This window comes from Eumetopias jubatus, unplaced genomic scaffold, assembly GCF_037043125.1.
Source record: "Eumetopias jubatus isolate StellerSeaLion01/CBP00866 unplaced genomic scaffold, mEumJub1_p1.0 scaffold_23, whole genome shotgun sequence".
NCBI classification, from domain to species: Eukaryota; Metazoa; Chordata; class Mammalia; order Carnivora; family Otariidae; genus Eumetopias; species Eumetopias jubatus.
The window spans coordinates 2,819,065-2,841,342 of NW_028274829.1; the positions used below are offsets into that span (position 1 = coordinate 2,819,065).

General features: G+C 33.6%; 1 protein-coding gene across 12 annotated transcripts in view; it reads left to right on the forward strand.

Annotated features, from left to right (window-relative positions):
• The window catches only part of LOC148162094 (lysine-specific demethylase 6A-like), a 166,154-nt gene that overhangs the window by 137,739 nt on the left and 6,137 nt on the right, over positions 1-22,278 (forward strand). For 11 of the 12 annotated variants that reach the window (XM_088020334.1, XM_088020336.1, XM_088020335.1 and 8 more), the window contains 6 exons: positions 538-602; positions 682-756; positions 1,572-1,720; positions 5,910-6,024; positions 8,513-8,700; positions 9,475-9,616. In XM_088020334.1, coding sequence (XP_087876460.1) covers positions 538-602; positions 682-756; positions 1,572-1,720; positions 5,910-6,024; positions 8,513-8,700; positions 9,475-9,616 — 734 coding nt within the window. The other variant, XM_088020344.1, reaches the window with a different exon arrangement.

A 22,278-nucleotide genomic window follows, 5' to 3' on the forward strand; every position in this document is an offset into this window, starting at 1 on the left:
TGAAATTCATCCACCGGTTTTGAATGTTTGATGGTCCTTAATAAAATTAGAATTGGGGGTGCCTGGGTGGCTCAGTTGTTAAAACGTCTGCGTTCGGCTCAGGTCATGATCCCAGAGTCCTGGGATCAAGTCCCACATCGGGCTCCCTGCTTGGCGGGAAACCTGCTTCCCCCTTTCCCACGTCCCCTGCTTGTGTTCCCTCTCTTGCTGTCTCTCTTTCTCTCTCTCTCTGTCAAATAAATAAATAAAATCTTAAAAAAAAAAGAATTAGTACGTTTTTCTTATTTACATAATACCTGACTTATATAATATTAATTTTGTGACTGATGGAGGAGGTTATTACCATGCCATTTGGCTTGATTTTACTTGGTTTTTTACTTAATGTAGTCATTGAAGATATTTTTTGTGAAATGTGCCTATAGAAACTTACTTTTGAAATCAGTCTGTAATGCTTGTGTAGATAAAACTATTTTATTAATTGTGTAATGAAAATTGTAGCCTGAAATAGTTACGCAGAATGTTTTTGCTAATCCATAGGAAGAAAATGAGAAAAGAACACAACATAAAGAATATTCAGATACTGAATCTGTATCTTCAGATTCGTAAGTAGCTATTAGTGTTCATTCAGTATTTTTGTCCAAAATTCATGGATTTAATATTCTTAAAAAAATTTTTTTTAAGTTCTGGAAGGAGAAGAAAAGGACCTTTTAAAACCATAAAATTTGGAACCAACATTGACCTCTCAGATGACAAAAAGTAAGTCCTCCAGTTATATGTAGTTTGAATCACAAGATTGGAAATTGGTTTCATATTTTCTTCAACCCTAGTCATTCTTTTTGTTGTTCTTTGTTGTTGTTGTTTAAGATTTTGTTTGTTTATTTGACAGACCGCGAGAGAGGGAACACAAGTGGGGGAGTGGGAGAGGGAGAAGCAGGCTCCATCCCTGGGATCATGACCTGAGCCAAAGGCAGATGCTTAACCAACTGAGCCACCCAGGCTCCCCCTTTTTGTTGTTTTTTTTTATGTTACCATAGCAGTCTTAGTTAAAAACACTAGCATTCTGAAATGATTTTTGCTAGGTTTTGCAATAGATTTTAGTTACTGAGAAATATGAAAAGATTAAATTTACAAATTAGAAAAGAAAGATCATTTTCTTTTTTAAGATTTTGTTTATTAGAGATAGAGGACAGAGAGAGCAAGAGAGCACAAGCGGGGGAGGGGAAGGGAGGGTCAGGGACAGAGGGAGAAGCAGACGTCCCACTGAGCAGGGAGCCTAGGATCATGAAATGAGCTGAAATCAAGATTTGGATATTTAACTGACTGAGCTACCCAGGCACCTCTCTTTTATTCCTAAAATTATAAATTTTTAGAATTTAATTTTCAGTGATCTCAATTTATTTTGGAACTTTTTTCCTTGGAAGAGCTAATACTGTACTACTTCTAACCTTAAAAATGTAATACTTAGAGATTTAAATGTGTTTCTGATTGGAACATAGTATTTTCAGAGACCTGGTAAATTCTCTTAAATATTTGCAACAAGGTGACACTTTTGATCTATTACTTTATTTCAGGTGGAAATTGCAGCTACATGAGCTGACTAAACTTCCTGCTTTTGTGCGTGTGGTATCAGCAGGAAACCTTCTAAGCCACCTTGGTCATACTGTGCTGGGCATGAATACAGTTCAGCTATACATGAAAGTTCCAGGGAGTCGAACACCAGGTTATTTTTGTGAACTAATATATCTTGTATAACTGAAGAATTAATCAAATATGAAACACACATACAACCAGTTTCTTCCCATTTGTAAATAATAAAACCAAAAGCCAAATGAGTTTTTAATGCTTTCTCATACGTAAAAATATTTGTAATTATTTCTATAGTTTAGCTGAGAGTAATTTTCTCTATGTGTCTTGTATCTTTTTGATATGTAAACATGAAAATAATCCAAAACATTTAACTGGGAAGGAGGCAGTAAATTACTCAGTGAATAAAAGAGATAAACAATTTAAAAGCTTTGTCTTTACAAGCTCAGTAGTTGCAAAATTTTTTTCACTGGAGTTACAAGAGCTATATCATAATAATGAAATTATATTCTTACTGTATAAAATAAAAATTTCTTTGAAGATATTAAATATATAATACACCATTGTTTTCTAATCTGTCCTATTTATCATTTTCATAAAAATGTAGTTTAGAAATTTTCTAATGAAGGAGCTAATCAGACTTCTTTTTGGTGCTTGTAAGTACTTTAGGTTCTATAAGATATTTTGTAGGTGTTCATATAAGAGAAAAAATGTTTATATGACTTTTTATTGATGAAGGTGAAAATACAAAATAATTGAGCACAGTTTTTCCTCCTTATGGGAGAATAAAATTTCACTGTATTGGGGCTTGGGGTTAGCATTCCCTATTGGGAGTCAGCTACAGATGTGCATCTATAAAAAGCTGTTCTGCAATGAAATCTATGTATTTCATCTTTAAAAATGTCTTTTCATACAAATAGTCACTGCCAGATACTGCTTTCAATCAATAAGCATATTTTACTGGAATATGTTGTTTGGAAAGCATTTATTGAATTCCGTTAGGTCTTTTAACTTGATATTTTTATGTCTCATTGCTTTGCAGATTAATCCTTCATAGTTTCCATTTGGAATCTTCTCATTTGCAGTGGCTTTTACAATATGGAAAGGTTTTTTACACTGCATTGATTGAGATTTGAAACATGATATTAGAGTTGTAGTTTGAGCTTGAAAAATGTATGCTGCAGATATTAGAGGGAATGGATGTTTGGGTTCTTGTTCAGTTTTTTAAAAGCACAGAAAGTGTAGAAAGCAAGCTTGCTAATACTTGTGATTCCAAAAATACTGTTCTGCAAAGACTTTATTGTAATTTAAGTTTTGCTTGGATTTTTAGGTTGACTTTCTAAGAATCATTTTTGAAGATTATAACAATTTTTATTATCTGTCAGTTTTCAATAACAGTAACTCATGGTTGTTGCTCTCTTGCAGAAAAAGTTGAGTCTCAACCCTGTTGCTCTAAAAATTGTAATTTCACTATTGCCATATCATGGGGCAGGTCAGAGTGGTCCGCTTCTATTTCTGACAAAAATTCATGGAGCTAATACTCGTTAAGTCTTCACGAGTGGTACATAATCAAGTATCTACCAGTGAAGAATACTGTGAATAGCCATAGGCATTAATCACTTCACATTTTAACAACTTTACTTAGTATGTCCATGTAAATTCTTTTCTCCCTTCACACATTTTCTCTACCATTAGTTGTAATACATTCTAATGGATTCCATTCTAGTAGTATTTAATTTAATGTTTTTCAGCTTCTTTGAAAATATTATCACTGTAGTTTGTCCTATAAAGACTAATCCTATATTCACTTAACATTTGCTCTTGATTCCTCAAGATAAATTAGTTAAAATATGAATTAGCAAATACCAATTAGTAAAATCTGTTGACCTGTTAAGCAACAAGAAAAAGTGCCTAAAATTATTTATGTTTTTATTAAAATTCACTATTCATATTGCTTTCAGTATCTTAATTGAATAGCTGTTCTTTAAAAAAAAAAGAAGACTTACTAGTCTGGAACCATTTGATTTTCTCTAGATAGACTGATTTTACTCACTGCAGTGAAATATTATTTAATTAACTCACTGTCTGTCCACCACATCTTGCTTGGCCAGACATGGACTTTAGTTCAGTCTCAGTTTTTTTTTTCTTCTTCTCTTCTTCGTCCTCCTCCTTTTTTTTTTTTAATTTTTGAAAAGAGGTTTGATGATGAGATACTGCATTTAAATTCTCTAACTTTTCTGTCCATTGTTTTCTGTAAGATACATATATATTGTAATGAACACTTTGGTAGTTTCAATGTACGATAATTGTTTTGCACAGCAAGAACATCCTTCTATATTTAAAAACAATGCTTTCTGATGAAATGGAGAAAATTATTTGCACTACCACATGAAGTACATTGCTTTAACATGATGGATATGCACTGGTCTTTTTTTAAATAAAATACTGAAATATGGCGATATGTATATCAGTTGAAATGCTGTTGAATTATAACTGCCATAGTACAGTACTTTACGAACCAGCAGTGAGAACTAATGATAGTGTGTAAGATTGTTGTTACAGGTGCTTAATTCTGATTTGTTGAATGAAAGCACCTGTATACAAAACATAAACCAAAAGTGTTTTTGTGTTCCATGAAAGTCTTATTTACAAGAACACGTTTGGCCCATGGTCGGTAGTTTGTCATCCTCTGATTTAAAGTCTTAAAAATCTTAAAATTTTCATCTAACACAAATCATCTTTGTTTCCTTTGCATTGACATAGATTATGTTATAGATCATAATGCAAATATTTCACAGTCTATGAGTTCTGGCAACTATCTGTAAAGGCAGATAGTAGCAGCAAATAACCAGTTCCTCTCTATGTGTACTGATGTCTGTAGCCTTTTTGTTTTTATTACTATTACTTGTATGTTATAGTTTGACAACCATAGTGCTTACTTCTTTACATTTTCATTGTATATTAGCCATATAATTTGTTTAAAATAGGTTGTTATTTTTAAATGAGTTAGGGTTCCCAACTTTGCTTTTTGAAATATGAAAATCTTTTGAAGAAATGTTGAGTCAAGCTATCCTTTGAGATATCCAGATTTTTAAAGCTCCTCAGGGATTTTGATGTTGATGGAACCCATTGGTTGGAATGTTTATATTCCCAGGCCATTATTGTAAATTCACTTATGTAAAATACTTTATCACTAGTAGTGTTGAAGTCGAGAGAGACAAGGAGAGTTGTAATTAATGAGAGAAGACTTTAGAATCTTTATCCTCTTCGTCCCTAATACCCAAGTATTTCATATGGCATAGGGTTTTTCCCTTTTTTATGTATATATATGATATATATCATATATATATCATATTAGACTGAATCTATTAGGGTTTATTTCATTTTGAAAATTACCCCTTTTTCATATATATGTATGTATATATATATATATATATATATATATATAGTATTAGACTGAATCTCTTAGGGTTTATTTCATTTTGAAAATTATCCAATTTAGATAGCTCATAAAAGTAAATATTGTATGAAAAATGAAATAAAGGAAATATAAAAATGTCTTTTTCTTTTAAGATCTATGAGGGAGAACAAAATTAATAGATTACCTCTTTGTCATTTGTGCCTAAAAGTGCTTGGGGTTTCTTTGTATAGCATTATATCTTAACAGCATCCTTTGTAACCCTATGAAATTTCTTAGAGGGAATGTTTAGTACATTTTAGTTTGCTCAGTATAATTCAAAAGAAACATTGTTTTAACTTGCTATTTATTTGGTAGGGATTTTGTTCCTCTCCTGACATGCATATAAATGGTACCTTGCTATAACAGTTTTACATTCTGACATGATCTTGAAATGTGTTCTGAAAAATTCAGATTGTTCTCAGATCCTTTATTATGAAGTTTTTTGTCTTTGTTTTTTAAGTAAATCTCTCATGATGTCCCCAAATCTCAAATGTTAAAACTCCATGCCAGGATAATATCTACTTACTTGTGGATAGAAAACATTTACAATTATGTGCCAACATCAAATTGCAGTGTTTATAAGAGCTATAGAGGAGCTACAGGTTGTTAAGTGACCAAGTTACGATTTGAAAATCCTACCTCTTCTCTAATTCTTCGATACTGTTTGTAAGAATTCGGAGTACTTTATGGATGAGGAAGTAGTAGTAATAATGACAGTAGGTAATATTTATTGCTTATCATGTGCTGCTCTCTGATTTATAAGCATATTTTTCACTCTTGAAACAACCCAGTTATTTAAAGGCACATTTTCTCCCATTGAATTTACACTATAATAATGACTTTTGTTTTCCCTTTTTCTTTTCAGGCCACCAAGAAAATAACAACTTCTGTTCTGTTAACATAAATATTGGTCCAGGTGATTGTGAATGGTTTGTTGTCCCTGAAGATTATTGGGGTGTTCTGAATGACTTTTGTGAAAAGTAGGTTTCTGAACAGATTTTGTTTTCAAGTAATTTTGAGAAGACATTTATTATAGAGGACCAAGTATGATGTTAAATTTGCAGTTATCCAGAAATTTAATTTTAAATGGTGTTATTTGACATCTTTTTTACTTTATGTTATGTGGAATAACACTAAAGGAAAGATGCCATGAAACCAGTCCATGCAGTATCAACAGGTATGAATTCAAAAGATAGGGAGTCAATAATTTTCAGTTAATTTTAAAAATGGATGAGTGTGAATACATTCTTTTTCAAATGTTCTTTACATAAAAATTTGATTTAATTATAACTGAAATTCAAAATGGTAAGAATTTGAAAATTAAGCATCCTTATACCTTCCTAGTAATTCAAGCTTATGTATCTCTAATAGTGAACCTAAAGTTATCAGTGTTCAGTAACAAGTGAATCCCCTGCTATTTTGAGAGTTGATAAGATACTGGTAAATGATATGTTTATGAAATATTTAAAAATTGATGAAATTCTAATAATAAACGTGAGTATTTTAAAATCAGTACACATTTCATATGTCAATTTTGGAGGGTCTTCACTCAGTATATTTGATTTAGTAAAAAGTTATGGTAGTTTAAACAATAATTTAGACTTTTCTTACTGGCAAGTAGTCTTTTTTATTCTCATGTATAATTTTTCTCATGATAAGAAAGGTCAGATTTCTAAACATTTAAAATTTATCAGAAAAATAATGTAATACTCCCTTTTCTGAATGTTTATTTACCAGCAAACTGGTAGTTTAAGTTAGGGGATAGAGAAGGGTCTGATGGGAAATCTTCTTTGTGTTTAACAGCCTTTCTCCCCCTCCTTTTTTAAGATTTTTATTTATTTTAGAGATAATGTGGGCACACACATATGCACAAATTCAAGTTGGGGGAGGTACAGAGGGAGTGGTAGAAAGAATCTTGAGCATACTCCCTCTGATCTCACAATCCTGAGGTCATGACCTGAGCTGAAATCAAGAGTCAGATGCTTAACTGACTGAGCCACCCAAGCTCCCAAGGACTATTTGTTAAAGTTATAAGGAGGTATATCATAACTGTTACATGTTCAGTACAAATATAACTATTCTGAGTGGGAACTATTTTCAGTGTTTAACTGCTTTAAAATAATACAGGTATTCTTAGGTCAAAGATAGAAAACACAAGTGGTATCTAACAAGTTTTGAGTTTTAGAGTAATAGCAAGTTAGATTAATTCATCTTAAGTTGAAGAAATCACACTTGTCTCAGATTTTCAGTAAATTTTGTATTGCATAGAACATTATTACTTCTGATATTTAAAACTTTTATAGTTTATTTCATGACTGTACTTAACATCTTTAAATAAACCATTGTTTTCAAACTCTTGAAGAAAATACATAATCTATTTGCCTTAGTTGGCTTTTCCCCACCTTTTTTGTGGGATATTTTCTCCACTTTAATGTTAACAGTATATGGGTAATTTAAATAAGCTTTATACCATGCTTGTAACTTTTTTCTTTCTTCTTATTTTTCATTCCCTCCCTCTCCCCTACTCAACCCCTTCCCCTACCCCCCCTCCTTATATTTTTCTGACGACACTGCAGAGTTTACAGAAAACACAATTTTCAGCCCTTGATTTATCAGTATCTGCTAGACTTACCTCAAGAAAAGTCCTTTCATTTTAGGAGAAAAAAGGAAGAGAAACAGATTCCATGTAGACAATTCCAAGATAGACATTTTTGTTAAGAGAAAACAAATAGGGCAAATGCTTTTCTTAGACCTTCAGAAAGGGACAATTCTATGAGGTGCATTTTCTCTTGAGAAAATTAAATAATTGAAATACTTATAAGAAAGAATTGGTATTGTAGTTACCTTAAAATACTTCATATTGTGATGGAGGAAAATAATAAAAAGTCAGAATTTAAAATAAAAATTTAATAATTTGGTCTCTTTGCATTGGTGCTGTTGCTGGTCGTGATTCATGTGAAGAAAAAAAGGTCTCTATTGCTGGGAACTGAGGGAAAAGTCCTGTTGTTGTATCTGCCACACTGCTTCTGGTTAAGAACTTAAGAAGTTAAGTGGGTTCTTACAATCCCTATTCTCAATTTCCTTTTTAGAGATTCCTTGATACTAAGGTTTTTCAGAAAGAAGGGACAAATCAAAAATGTTTTTTTGAAAGAAAATTAAAAATTAGTCTATTTAAGAGTAGCTTGAATCTTTGAGTTTGGGGCTTCTGAAAATTTAAGCATATAGTATAGATCTTTGAATTAGTCTAATAATCACCTGCTCTTACTATTTTTTTTTTCAGGATTACCCTTTAATATTACAAACCCTCACTTTTGAAAGATGCTTATTACAGTGCTATTAACTTTTAATGAAATACATAAAGTACCTTTTAACATTTGGAAATTGTCTCCTCATCTTTTATGAGACATTTAAAAAGACTTAATTCATTATGTTATTTACTCCTTCCCACCCCAACCCCCCACCCCCCAGAAATAATTTGAATTTCCTGATGAGTTCTTGGTGGCCCAACCTTGAAGATCTTTATGAAGCAAATGTCCCCGTATATAGATTTATTCAGAGACCTGGAGATTTGGTCTGGATAAATGCAGGCACTGTGCATTGGGTTCAGGCTGTTGGCTGGTGCAACAATATTGCTTGGAATGTTGGTCCACTTACAGGTATTTTAATAATCCATTAACAGATTTTACATTTTAAAGGATTATTTCTGCTATTATTCTATTAGAAAATAATTCACTAAATATTGGAAAAGTGTGTCTCCTTGGAACAGTCTTGTTTGTATGGATAGTGTATTCAAGTTAATAAGTGAATATCCAATAAGAAGTATTTGGGCAGATAACACATGTATGTTTTTGTAGACATGGTGGATATACTTTGGATATTTTAGAGTGTTGTGTGTGGCTTTTATAAAGGAGGGCTTTTATGGGAGACCTGGTATATCATAGGAATAGTCAATTTTGTTAGTTTGTATTAAGCTTTGTTTAATATATGTAAGGTAAAAAACCTAGCCTTTGGAGCCAGAAGGACCTGATTGGCTCTACCTTTGTTAACTTTTTGACTTAGGGCAAATGTTTTAATACCTCAGGGCTTATTTTCCTTTTTTAGAAAGTGAGAATCTAAATCAATAAAGATTTGAAAGGATGAAATGAAACAAGATGTAAAATGAGCCTCACAGTGCTCGTAAATGCTGTTTGCATGATAAATATTTTAAAAATTTTTTAATGTGGGGGGCTTGAACTCCCAACTGTGAGATCAAGAATCACATGCTCTTCTGATGAGCCAGCCATGATAAATATTTTTAAACTGTACTTCTCATAAAAGAATCTTCTAGTGTTTTTTGATTTTTAGAATGGATGTTAAGTGGTAATAATTATCTTCATATTTTTTGTTACTTTGGGTAGCTTTATAACTTAAAAAACTTTGTTTCCTCCTAGCCTGCCAGTATAAATTGGCCGTGGAACGGTATGAATGGAACAAATTGCAAAGTGTGAAGTCAGTAGTACCCATGGTGCATCTTTCTTGGAATATGGCACGAAATATCAAAGTCTCAGATCCCAGGCTTTTTGAAATGATTAAGTAAGTGTTTCCAAAATCACTATAGTCCCTCTTTTTGTGGGGTGTGGGGAGTGTGGTGGGAATGTTAACTAATGAGTATTTTTCCCCAAAATTATTATATCAGTTAACATCAAATGATAAAATGGTCTAGAAGTCTTGACAAAGGGAATTCACATGTTAAAAATGTTTTCTTCTTTTACAAATAGACAATGATTATTATGGTGCAGAGAGGAATAAAGGTATATATACATGATTCCATACCATTAAATTCATGATCTGTGCTTTCTCTTGCCCTCTCACCAAAGTGATATTCCCGGACAACTTTAGTTTTAATATTGAAAGTCTGCCTGTAGCAACAGAGAGTGAGAATGCTGTTATAAAATAAATGTCCAATAAAGAAATTAGCATTTAAAATAGTGACTTAACTAAAATGGTTGAATTTTCTGGCTGTTCTTTCTAAATCATTTCCTTTTTAAAAAGTTTCTTAAACCTAAGAAGCTAAAAAATTAGCTTTACAGGCACCTGGGTGGCTCAGTTGGTTGGTGACTGCCTTTGGCTCTCCTGGAGTCTCAGGATCGAGTCCCACATCGGGCTCCTTGCTGAGCAGGGAGTCTGCTTCTCCCTCTGACCCTCTTCCCTCTCGTGCTCTCTCTCATTCTCTCTCTCTCAAATAAATAAATAAATAATAAAAATTAGCTTACAAAATTAATAGATCACCAATGCGAATACATATATTGTAGTAATTTCTCATTTATTAAGCTGTTTCCATTCCATTTATTTTATAGGTGTATTTGTAGTAACATATTTTCAAACACTGCCACTTACTGTATTTCTCCAAATTGTAGTTTATATACTTTTCTTTCTCTCTCCCCTTCACTGTCACCAGTGAAAAATAATTTGTGGTTAGAGAAATGTGGGTTGTTATAGGTTATATAATTAAGCTGCTGGTTTTTTTCCATTGTTATTAAGTGTTTTTAGGGCATGTATATGTATATGTGTTTGTGTGTGTATATATATATAAACAGGATAGGAAAATTTATCATGTCTTCCAAATCTGTTAGGCCAGTGTCTTTAAAATCAATGCTGGTTTATTTTGAAAAATTTCAATCGTATATTGAAAATTTTGTTCTAATAAATCTATCCAAGTAAAAGCTGACGCCTTGGTAATATGCCTGTCCACTTTTTTATATGGGGACTCATTCCATTTTTTATATATATTTGAAATCTAAATTAGAAACATTTCAAAGAGCATTTAGTCAAAACTCATGTAGTAATTCCGATTAAAAATGTACACGTAGTGTTCGTTTAGTAATTTATCAAGGTCATTACTTTAAGCCTATTTCTTGAAAATATACACTGGCTGGTCCAAAATGATCTGTTTGTTCCCAGTGCCTTAGTTTGTTGTTGTTTGTTTGTTTTAGGATTTATGCAAAATGAATCATTTCTGTTTGAGAACTGCAGAGTTTATGGCAGAAACTGTTCTTGGCAATGAGGTTAGATAGTGTGTAAGACAGAATTTTGAGTTGATGTGGTTTAAATTTTACTGGAGCCAGACAAGCAAATTCTAAATCAGATGAATAAGTTAACATTAAGTAGTGTAAGTAAAATAATACAGACCAATTATTTTTTGTTTACAGGGTAGATAATGCTGCTTTTGGTAAAGTGACTTCTAAGAGTGTGATTTCTGTAGTTGGACCTGAATAATGAAAAGGAGCTAGCCATGAGAAGACCTAAGAGTAGAGTAGAATATTTCAGGCCTACAAAACATGTGAAAGGCTTAAATGAGAACAGCTTTGATATACTTAAATATAGAAAAGCCAGTGTAACTGTGTCAGAATCAAGGAAGGGAATACGTGTGGTAGTGAGTTCACATAAATGATCCGGTATTAAATTATAGACTGATTTGTAGCGGTAGAAGTGGAGAGGGGGATCACACTACAAACAGTTGTGAAACTAGAACTTAAGGGCTTACACATGGATTGTGGGATAAGAAGAAAAAAAGAATCACAAAAAGATTATCATCTGTATTGTTCTTACCTGTTGTTCATTAACTTAAAATATCTCTTATTACCCTCAGTATCCTTCTAGACCCCTTCCAGTTTGTCTCAATATTTCAAATTGAGCAACAGCAAGACTCCATGATACAATATGTTCCCATTTTCTGTGGTGGCTGTTTAAATTGCATTGTCTGAGTTGTGGCAGCTGTCTTAATGTTGAATTTGAATATACAAATTTAGGTTATCTTCCACTTAAATTACTGAAAGCCATTTTCATCCAGATTTTCCATACACATTTTTAGTAAAAACCTAAGTGAATCTGTTTATTTACCTGTGGTCCATTTCAGCTGGAATTTTTGGGTGGTTGAGTCTTTTTTAAAATACATGCTTACAAAATGTGGAATAATTTTGAAGGTTGATCATTTATTATAATTTCAGAATTCTACATACAACTATCTGATGTTTAATTGGCACTCTGTTTAAAAATGAAAAGGGGGGGCGCCTGGGTGGCTCGGTTGTTAGTCTGCCTTCAGCTCAGGTCATGGTCCCAGGGTTCTGGGATCGAGTACCACATCAGGCTCCCTACTCAGTGGGGAGTCTTCTTCTCCCCCTCCCATTCCCGCGCTTGTGTTCCCTCTCTCACTGTCTCTGTGTCAAATAAATAAATAAAAATCTTTAAAAAAAAAGAAAAAAGAAAGAAAATGAAAAGATTTTAGCTACCTCTGAAAATGTAGTTTTATCAGCCAAAAATGCCTACTTGTGTAGCTTTCATTTAATCAGTACTTGAATATGAATGGAGGACCTGGGGTAAGCTCTGGGGGTTTATAAACACTACAAATTCCTGTCTTGGTATAGTGGGGAGAGATAATGGAGTCAGGAGGGTAAAAGTTGTATGTAAATACACTAGTGCATGGGTTAAAAGATGTAGATTAAAACATGCACAGTTTTGTCAGCCATCCCTCAAAAAAAAATACATAATAAAGGGGTGCCTGATTGGCTCAGTCATTGGATGTGTGCTTCTTGATCATGGGGTCATGAGTGGAGTCCCATGCTGGGTATAGAGCTTACTTGTGTAAAAGATGGATAGGGCGCCTGGGTGGCTCAGTTGGTTGGGCGACTGCCTTCAGCTCAGGTCATGATCCTGGAGTCCCGGGATCGAGTCCCACATTGGGCTCCCTGTTCAGCAGGGAGTCTGCTTCTCCCTCTCACCCTCCTCCCTCTCATGCTCTCTGTCTCTCATTCTCTCTCTCAAATAAATAAATAAAATCTTTAAAAAAAAAAAAGAAGATGGACAGATATATAGACAGACCCATCTAGATACTTCCAATAAAAATGTAACAATACATCTTTTATACACTATAGAATCGTGACAGGTTTTAGGGAGCTTTTCTTTTGGGAAGGAAGGTAGCTTGTGTGAAGGACAAAGATATGATATAAAAATGAGTATAGAAGTTGATGTAGGAAGAGAAATCCCTTTGGATTTTTCTTGTCATATGGGTTCTAGATGTCCAGTACTAGGTGTGTTTAGTAGGCTCTGTTCTAAGCTTAGTAAGTTCTACTGTAAGTTGCTTAACAGAAATTATCTATTACAGCAGTCCTAGGTTACCCATATATTTGGAGGCAGAGTCAACATTTTAAACACAATATGAAAGAAGTTGTTTATAAACTGACACATCACTTCACTTTGGAGCATTAGCAAGATTGAGCAGCTGGATACAGATTTTAGAAGAAGCTGATGGAAACAGAACTTAAGAAAGTAGAGCAACAAATATTCTATCCAGTAGTTTGCGATTGCCTGGAGAGGAAAAGAACAACGTAGAATAACTATATTTAAGAACAGAAAAAAAGAGGGAGTAAACAGACAAGTGACCAATGGGAATATAGTTTTAGAGAAATAAAGAGGACAGTATAGTGTTGTTGTTTTCCTGTAAGTTCAGTTTTGCTGTATAATTACTGTATACATCATTGCTTAAGATCACATACCACAAAAATACACCCTGTCAGATAGGAAGGGTTATTAATTTAACCTGGTTTGTGACCTGTATTATGGTTCCCGTGTGTGTGGTGTTTGGTGTGTGTGTGTATTGTGATTCCTATTAAACAGTCTTGCATTACTTTCCCCTTGCTTTGAGTTGTCATTGATTAGTTCTAGGTATTTTTCTTTATTTATCCACAGCAGTGTGGTTTTTCACTTTGATGTATCCTGAAATTACTCTTGTGATAGACAGTGAATAACTATTTTAAACAAGGGTGTCATGATTGTTATTGATAGCCAGTTATGTCACTGCTGCATTTAATGTGTGCTTGAATTTTTCCATTATTTTTACTCCTATATATATTTACCATTTTTAACCTCATTTCAATTTATATTGGAACATGATTTTTGTAATTTAAATGAAAATTATGTTTATAAAGTATATAAGCTATTGCCAATTTTTAAAGAACACAAAAGCAGCTAATAAGTACAGTGGGAAAATATATAGAAAGATGGTATTCTTTCTCACTTTTCACCCTTGTTCCTAACTATTCTGAATGCAGAGTGTAGGGGGGGGGTTGTGTTACTGTTTAGATCTTCATAGTTGGCTCAGAGTTAAATACAGACTTAAGTATAGTACATCAGTCAAAAGGAAAATAAAATTTACTTTATGACTTATATCCACTCCACTCTTCGTCCTCAGAGGGATTTTTTTATTCTTTAATTCATGTTTATTATGAACCAACTTGATGATTGGGCACTTTCGCAGGGTGCTTACAAGATATCCATTCTTAGGGTGCTAACACTCAGAAACAAACCATCAAAATGTGTGACCTTTGCTTTAATGGAAATATTAATAAGGAACAGTGGGGAAGCACAGAGGAAGTTTCTTTTAAGAGAGGATTCAAGAAATACTTCACAGAAGAAATAGCATAGGTTATATACTCCCTTATCCTAAACTCTTGGGGCCAGGTATATTTTGAAATTCAGATGTTTGTTTGGTTTTAAATATATGTAGAATTATATTTTCCCTTCTAGCACAGTCTGAGGCAGCATTCTTAAACATGTTAATAGACACTCAGTTGGATAATAACTATAAATAGCGTATAAGTGAAATGTATTTTATTTATTCATTTAATTTATATTTGGACTGGGTGATTTAATAATGATAAATGATATTTCCACTTACCAACTACTAATTTCTTATTGTTTTAAGTCTGATTTTTCTTTTTTCTTTTTGTTTTATTAAAAGATTTTATTTTATTTATTTGATACAGCTTGACAGAACACAAGTAGGGGGAAGGGCAGAGGGAGAAGCGACTCCCCTCTGAGCAGGGAATCCTGTCCCAGGAGCCTGAGATCATGACCTTAGCCAAAGGCAGCCAGTTTACCCGACTGAGCCACCCAGGAGCCCCTCTTTTCTTTCTTAAAGTAGTCTATAACATGCTTGATTTTTCTCTGTAGTTTTTCAAGTTTAGTATTCAGGACTTTTAATTCTGTAAAGTCATTTGTCTGAGTTACCGTTTAGGATGTTTTCAGATTTCTATAGTTTAGCATTTTATCCAAAAGACCTCAATTTTCCTTTGTATTTTACTTCCTGTTCTTCCAATTATCCCCTCAAATGGCAACAAGGAAAACGATGGGTAATGTGTATTCGTTATATTAATTTTCATCTGTCATTTTAGAATGCAGGGAACTTAAGAGATTCCTGAATCCTGAAAATACAAAGTAATAATTAATTGCAGTCTTTAAAATTCTTTTTGAACTTAAATTAGGTATAGAACTTTTTTTCACATACCTTTTATGTTATAAATGAACCTAATTTCTTGTGGTATCAGACTAAAACTAAAAGCTCTTTGTACTTAAGCTTTATTTGTTCATTCATAATAGTTGAAGAACATACAAACATTTTGGCTAAAAATTTCAGTAGCAGCAGCTGCTAATGAGAAGAATTTTTAATTTGGAAGTAAAAAAACAACAGATTTGCAAGTTTTATTTTTTTAAGATTTTATTTATTTGACACAGAGAGTGAGAGCACAAGTAGGCATAGTGGTAGGCAGAGGGAGAAGCAGACTTCCTGCTGAGCAGAGAGCCCGACATGGGGCTCTATTCCAGGACCCTGGGATCATGACCTAAGCTGAAACAGACGCATGACTGAGCCACCCAGGGGCCCCACCAAATTTGCAAGTTAAATTAGTTGGGCATAATAGTAAAATTGAGATAGGAAGAATGTAGGCATGAATTGAAAAGTAATTGCTGAGTTCAGCCAAAGAGACTCCAAATTTAGAGAAAAATAGGAATATATTTGGTAATTGGGCAGAAATCTGAATCTGGGTTTCTGGATTTGTAATTCATTGTCACTGAGAATGGGGTTAAAGAATAATCTGAAGAGTGAGATAGATATTAAGAGTGACGATTACCAGCTTGGCTTTTTAAACATTCAGAATTTTGGGTGCCTGGGTGGCTCAGATGGTTAAGTGTCTGCCTTCGGCTCAGGTCATGATCCCAGGGTCCTGGGATCGAGTCCCGCATTGGGCTTCCTGCTCCTTCGGAGCCTGTTTCTCCCTCTGCTTCTCTCTCTCTCTGTCTCTCATGAATAAATAAATAAAATCTTTAAAAAAAAAAAAACATTCAGAATTTGGGGACGCATAGGTTGCTGAGTCAGTTAAGCCTCTACCTTTGGCTCAGGTTATGATCCCAGGGTTCTGTGATGGAGTCCTGCATTGGGCTCCCTTGCTAAGCAGGGAGCTTGCTTCTCCCTCTACCTGCCGCTAGCCCTGCTTGTGCTCCTTCTCCCACTCTCTCTCTCTGACAAATAAATAAAATCTTTTTAAAAAATTCAGAATTTAAAGTCTTCAGAGAACATTTAACTTTTTCCATGTTAAAATCTATTTTTTTAATGTAAGTTTTACCAGTAAGTAGTTATACTTTTCCTATATAAGCAAATTAATTATATTATTGAAAACTTTCCCCTAGTGTGCATTTTAGAATTCTCTAAGCCTACAGAAGTTGGAGGAGTAATACACTGATTGCTGATAGGCCTTTCACCTGATTTCATTAAGCTTTTGCCACATTTACATATTGTCTGTATGTACATGCTCTCACTCATTCACTTTTTTGGCTGAATTCTTTGAAGTTAAATTGCAGGGACAGTGATATGTGATTCCAGAAAAAATCTACATCATCTAGAAAATAAGGATTTTATTCTCTATAACCTTAGTATCATTGTCATGCCTAAGAAAATTAAAATCAGAACATCATCTAATATATTATGTGTAGATAATATTTATCACCTGTCAAAAAAGGTCTTGTTAAAAGCTGTTGCTTTTTTTCAGTTAACTCTTTTATTCCTAATTCAAGGTCACTTAAGTTTTACATTAATATTACTATTTGGTGATGTATGTTTTAAGTCTCTTGTAAGGATATAAGAACCCTTCTTAATGGCAGTGTCTTTATATTTGAAGAAGACAGGCTAGTTGTGTTCTAGAATGCTTCACATTTTGGATTTGCATGGTTTTCTTACTAGATTTATGTTAAACATTTTTTAAAAGAAATATAAATAATGTGCTTTTGTATTGGTATCACATCATTAGATATATAATATTGTGATTTCTCACTGAGATTGGGATTGTTTAAATTGAGTATACATTGTCCTTGGGTAACCGTCTGTAATTCTCTACCCTACTTCTTAAGTTTTTTCATCGGTGTGTCATTAAATGTTATTATATCTAAATGCATTTTAAAGCTTAAAATAATGTTCGCAGGTGTTTATTCTTGCTTTTTAAACGTATTTCCAAAATATAGTTACCCTCCTTTTGGTATGAGTTTTAAATGAGTTGAATGAAAGTTAAGGGGCACCCGGGTGGCTCAGTTGTTAAGCATCTGCCTTCGGCTCAGGTCATGATCCCAGGGTCTCGGGATCGAGTCCCGCATGGGGCTCCCTGCTCTGTAGGAAGCCTGCTTCTTCCTCTCCCACTCCCCCTGCTTGTGTTCCTTCTCTTGCTCTCTCTCTCTTGTCAAATAAATAAAAATAAAAATCTTTAAAAAAAAGAATTAAAGTTAAAAGATATCTTCACTCTATGTAATTTGTGATTCGTCTTTTAAGATACTTGAAATGTATTATTTAGGCCTGTATTCTCTGCATATTGATAAGACTTATTTCATTTTCGTGAGACTCATCTATCCATTATGTTTGATTTGGTATTCATGCCAAAAGAATTTTCAAACTCAGAAACTAAAGTTCAGTTTAGTAATAGTAAATTATTTTTTAAACTGGATTTAAGAATTTAGTATATTCAGATGATACATATTTTATTATTTATTGAGCAACTAATTTCTAAACCTTTTATGTATTAGTTTTCTATTGCTGCTTTAACAAAGTACTACAAATTTTGTCTAAAATAAGCCTCACAGGGCTAAAATAAAGGAATTGGGTGGTCTGTGTTATTTTTTAGAGGCACTAGCAGAAAATGTTTCCTTGCCTTTTTTTTTTTTAAGCTTCTTCCTGAGAACTGTACATATTTCTTGGCTTTATACCTCCCCTAACATCTTAAAAACTAACAATGGCTGGTCGTGTCTTTCTCACATTGCATCTTTCTTTTTTTTTTTAATTTTTTTAAATGTTTTATTTATTCATGAGAGTCAGAGAGAGAGAGAGAGGCAGAGGCAGAGAGAGAAGCAGGCTCCCCGCCTAGCAGAGAGCCCGATGCGGGACTCGATCCCAGGACCCTGGGATCATGACCTGAGCCGAAGGCAGACACTTAACCATCTGAGCCACCCAGGCGCCCCATGACATTGCATCTTTCTAACACTAACTCTTCTGCCTCCCTTTTCTACTTTAAGGAGCCTTTCTTTAATTGAGCACAGCCATATAATACAGGATAATGTCTGTATCTCAAAATTAGGTGATTAGGAACCTTAATTCCATGTAACATAGTGTAGCATAGGTCCTGAGGATTAAGATGTGGGTTATCCTTCCGGGAGGTGGGTATTACTCTGTTAGTTTTCATAACATTATAAATGGTACAGATACACGAAACATTATGTCCTTTTTACCAATGAAGAAGCTCAAGCATACAGAAAATGAAGGTGAGATTTAACTCTAGGCATTCTGGCTCTAATCTCTGCTTTTATCCTTTAGCTTGTAATTGATTTCTTGGGACCCTAAGTATAAGAAGAGTGAATAAGCTCTTAGTCTATTCAAGCTGCTGTAAAAAAATCCATGGACTGAGTGGCTCATTAATATTTTATGTCTCACAGTTACAAGAGGGAGAGTTTCAAGATCAAATGCCAGCACATTTAGTGTCTAATAAGGGCCCATTTCCTTGTTCATAAATGCACATCTTTTTGCTGTGTCCTCATGACATAGAAGAGGTGAGGGAACACTCTGAGGTTGCTTTTTTAGGGCCCTCATTCCATTCCTGAGATCTCCATTCTTATGACCTAATCACCTCCCAGATGCCTAACCTCCAGATACACCCCACTGGGAGTTAGAATTTCAACATAGGAATTTTGGGAGGACACAGACATTCAGACTATAGTAAGTTGTTTCTAATTACAAAACAGGCTTTAAATTTTCTCGGCTTTGTGGTTTACTTAAGTATAATTGTCAGATATGCAGAATCTCCTTGTTCCCCTTAGTGAATACAACCAAGGAATAACAGGTGACAGGATACCTTAGTGTGACCATGGTTTTTGCCATTATCATGTTTGGTTTTTGTTTGTTTGTTTGTTTGTTTTCTCTGTTTTACATGGCTCTTGTCAAGAAGATAGGGTGGGAAAAGGCAAGGCAAGGCATCTGTTGCTATTTTTTCATTTCCACACTACCTACTAAGATTTTGGTGAGAGGTTGAGATAGTTGTCATAAAGACTTACATTGAGTCAACCTAAATTTCAGCCATTCCAAAATACATCTCCACACTGACATTTGGGAACATACTTTGGGAATTTACATGATCAGAATGTCAAGAAAAAACTGCTGTTTTTTGAAGTTTCACTTAAGTATATTATTACAGATTGATTGTTATTATCATCATACCCCCAAATTTGCTGTTGGCTATATTTATGAAACATAAAATCATAAGCCTTAGAATGAAACCTTCTAAGAATGCTGAGGAAAACAAAACTCTTGGGCATGGTTCATTTTTGTTTTTTCCTCAGTTTTCATGTTCAGATATTTCAGGTATATTTCATCATAATCATGCTCTAAAATGTCCCTCTTCATTTTTCTGTGTTCATTCCAGTGTACTTTCTTCACCATCTTAAGTGTCTGTTTCCAAATAGGCTTTTAGTAAAATCTGATTTGTGAAACCCAAATGAAATCCTAAGTCAGTTTCTCATTTACTTTTTTCTTTCAGTCTAGGAGTCTTTTTTATACCCTGCATTTTTTATGTAGTCTTTTATCCAGATAACAAAAGTGAAATAAAATCAGTTCACAGGAGTCAAGAAATGTACTTCTTTTCTAGTTTCTGACATTTTTTATCATGTTCCTAAAACATAGTAAGTCAATAAAACCATTTTCCATCTTCTCCCTTTCTTCCTGTTCTTTTCAAAGTAGAACATTGCAAAAGGGATTACCATAGTTTGTGACTTATTTGCCTGACTCCTGTGTGCTTTTTTTTTTTAGGTGTTTCCATTCTGGTATTACACCTTAAGGACCACAGGATGCCTTTTCATTTATTATTCATTTCTGTTTTTCAAATTGGATTGATAAAATGTAAATTTATTAAAACCCAGCAAAAAGTAATATCAGCTGATATTTTTTAGCCAGCCCATACATTGAAAAGTTTTCTTTGGATTAATATCTAGAGAGCGCCAAAGCACAGTTTGTTAAGTCTTGAAATTATTTTTGATCTTTCTTAGTACCTTTTCCTAAATATCTTTATTTTCTATTTATGCGTGCTGCCCCCTTTTTAAAGTTAGCATAGTTTTTTTTTTTTTTTAAGATTTTGTTTATTTATTTCTGAGAGAGCGTGCAGCAGAGGGAGAGAGAGAAGTACCCTGTTCAGCAGGGAGCCCCACTCTGGCTCAACCCCAGGACCCCAGGATCATGACCTGAGCCTAAGACAGACATTTAATCAGCTGAGCCACCCAGGCATCCCTACAGTTAGATTCTTAACTGGTTTTGTTTTTTGGGGGGGGTTTGGTTTTGTTTTTGTTTTTTTTTTACCCATAGTCCCTCTACCTATACACTGTTGTCCTTTATTCTTTTGTTCTCATAGCTTTCTGAAAATGGGAAGGATTAAAAAATTTCAGAGTGATGGAGAAAACATACCATGGAGTAACCACAATATGGTTATTCATTCTGTACGTGATATTAAAAGCAGTATCAGTTTTTAAGATTCTACTCTCTGGGCAAGTAATTCTGTACCTGTGATTGCAGGAGAACTACTCATGTTTGTTTACTCGTAGCAAACCAGGCTGTATCTTTTGTAGTATGTTGCATCTTTTTATGTGGAACTTTGAGACTAGCTGTAAAGATATAGTAAAAACTATGATCCAATTGCCAAAATAATCAGTACTGTTGGAAATGAAAGTTTATTTTTAAAGTAAAAAGTAGAAAAATACTTAAAAACAAAAAAGAATAAAACTGTTTTCCTAATAGTGCTGGTAAGGATTTGAGGAAACAAAATGTGATTTTTTAGCCCTTAGAATCTCCTCTTCATAAAAGAAAAAAGTGAGAAAAGTGAATGAGAATAATAGGCGGAAAGTGGAGAGAATAGAGTATAGAGAGGGAGAAGATAACATTATAGGTAAAATTTGCCTTTCTGTGCTCCATTTTCCCTCATGAAAAGAGGGATAGCAAAGCCTCTCTTGGCACTAGACTTAAGTAGCACAAGATTTAAATGTCCTAATGTATGTAAACTATCTAATCCGTATTTTCTCTTATACTAAGTGTTTTATGAATGCTACCTCTTACTGGCATTTTATTTTCCTACATGGCAGCATTGCTGAGTTTATAAGCATTGTTGCATCTGCAAATAAAAATTTGCCGACTTTCGGGCATCATTTCAGAGGTGAAATTACATTGGAGAGGGGTAGGAGGAAGACATCAGTAAATGCTATACATTTAGTGTATAGTGTTTCAAATTGGATTTTAACTTCTTGTCTCCTCTAGCACTTTTTTCAAGCACACACACACACCACAAAGCTTTCCTTATTTTAAATACAAATACAGTAAGGCAGTTTTGTTTCCAATCAGTTTAACATGAAAAATGCTATAGGCAAACTGAAAGTGTTATTATTTTATGTGATACTTAAGAACTTTTCATGCATCCTTAGACTTGAAATTATTATACTCATTTTGTTTTTAAAGAAGTTAACAACTTCATAGATATTCTTAAAATAATTTTACACCAGGCATATTTGTGTGAGTTTTGTTACAGAATTTTAACCTGATACAGAAATATAAATTAAGAGAAATTATGATGCTTCTTACTATACTGTAAAACTTAATTACTCATTTAGTAATCATGTATTTATTAAACATTTGCTCTGTATCAGGCACAGTCTTGCACTTAATAAATGGACAAAGCCTTTGCTTTCGTGAGTCCTGCATTTTAATGGGAAAGAAAGAGTAGAAGCATTTTAAACATGGAAGGAGGATAGTTTTAGATACTAATAATATATCAATTCTTTCAAATAATTACTTATGTATTTATAATAACTGATCCAAATTCTAAGTCATTAGCAGTTCAGTCTATTAAAGAACT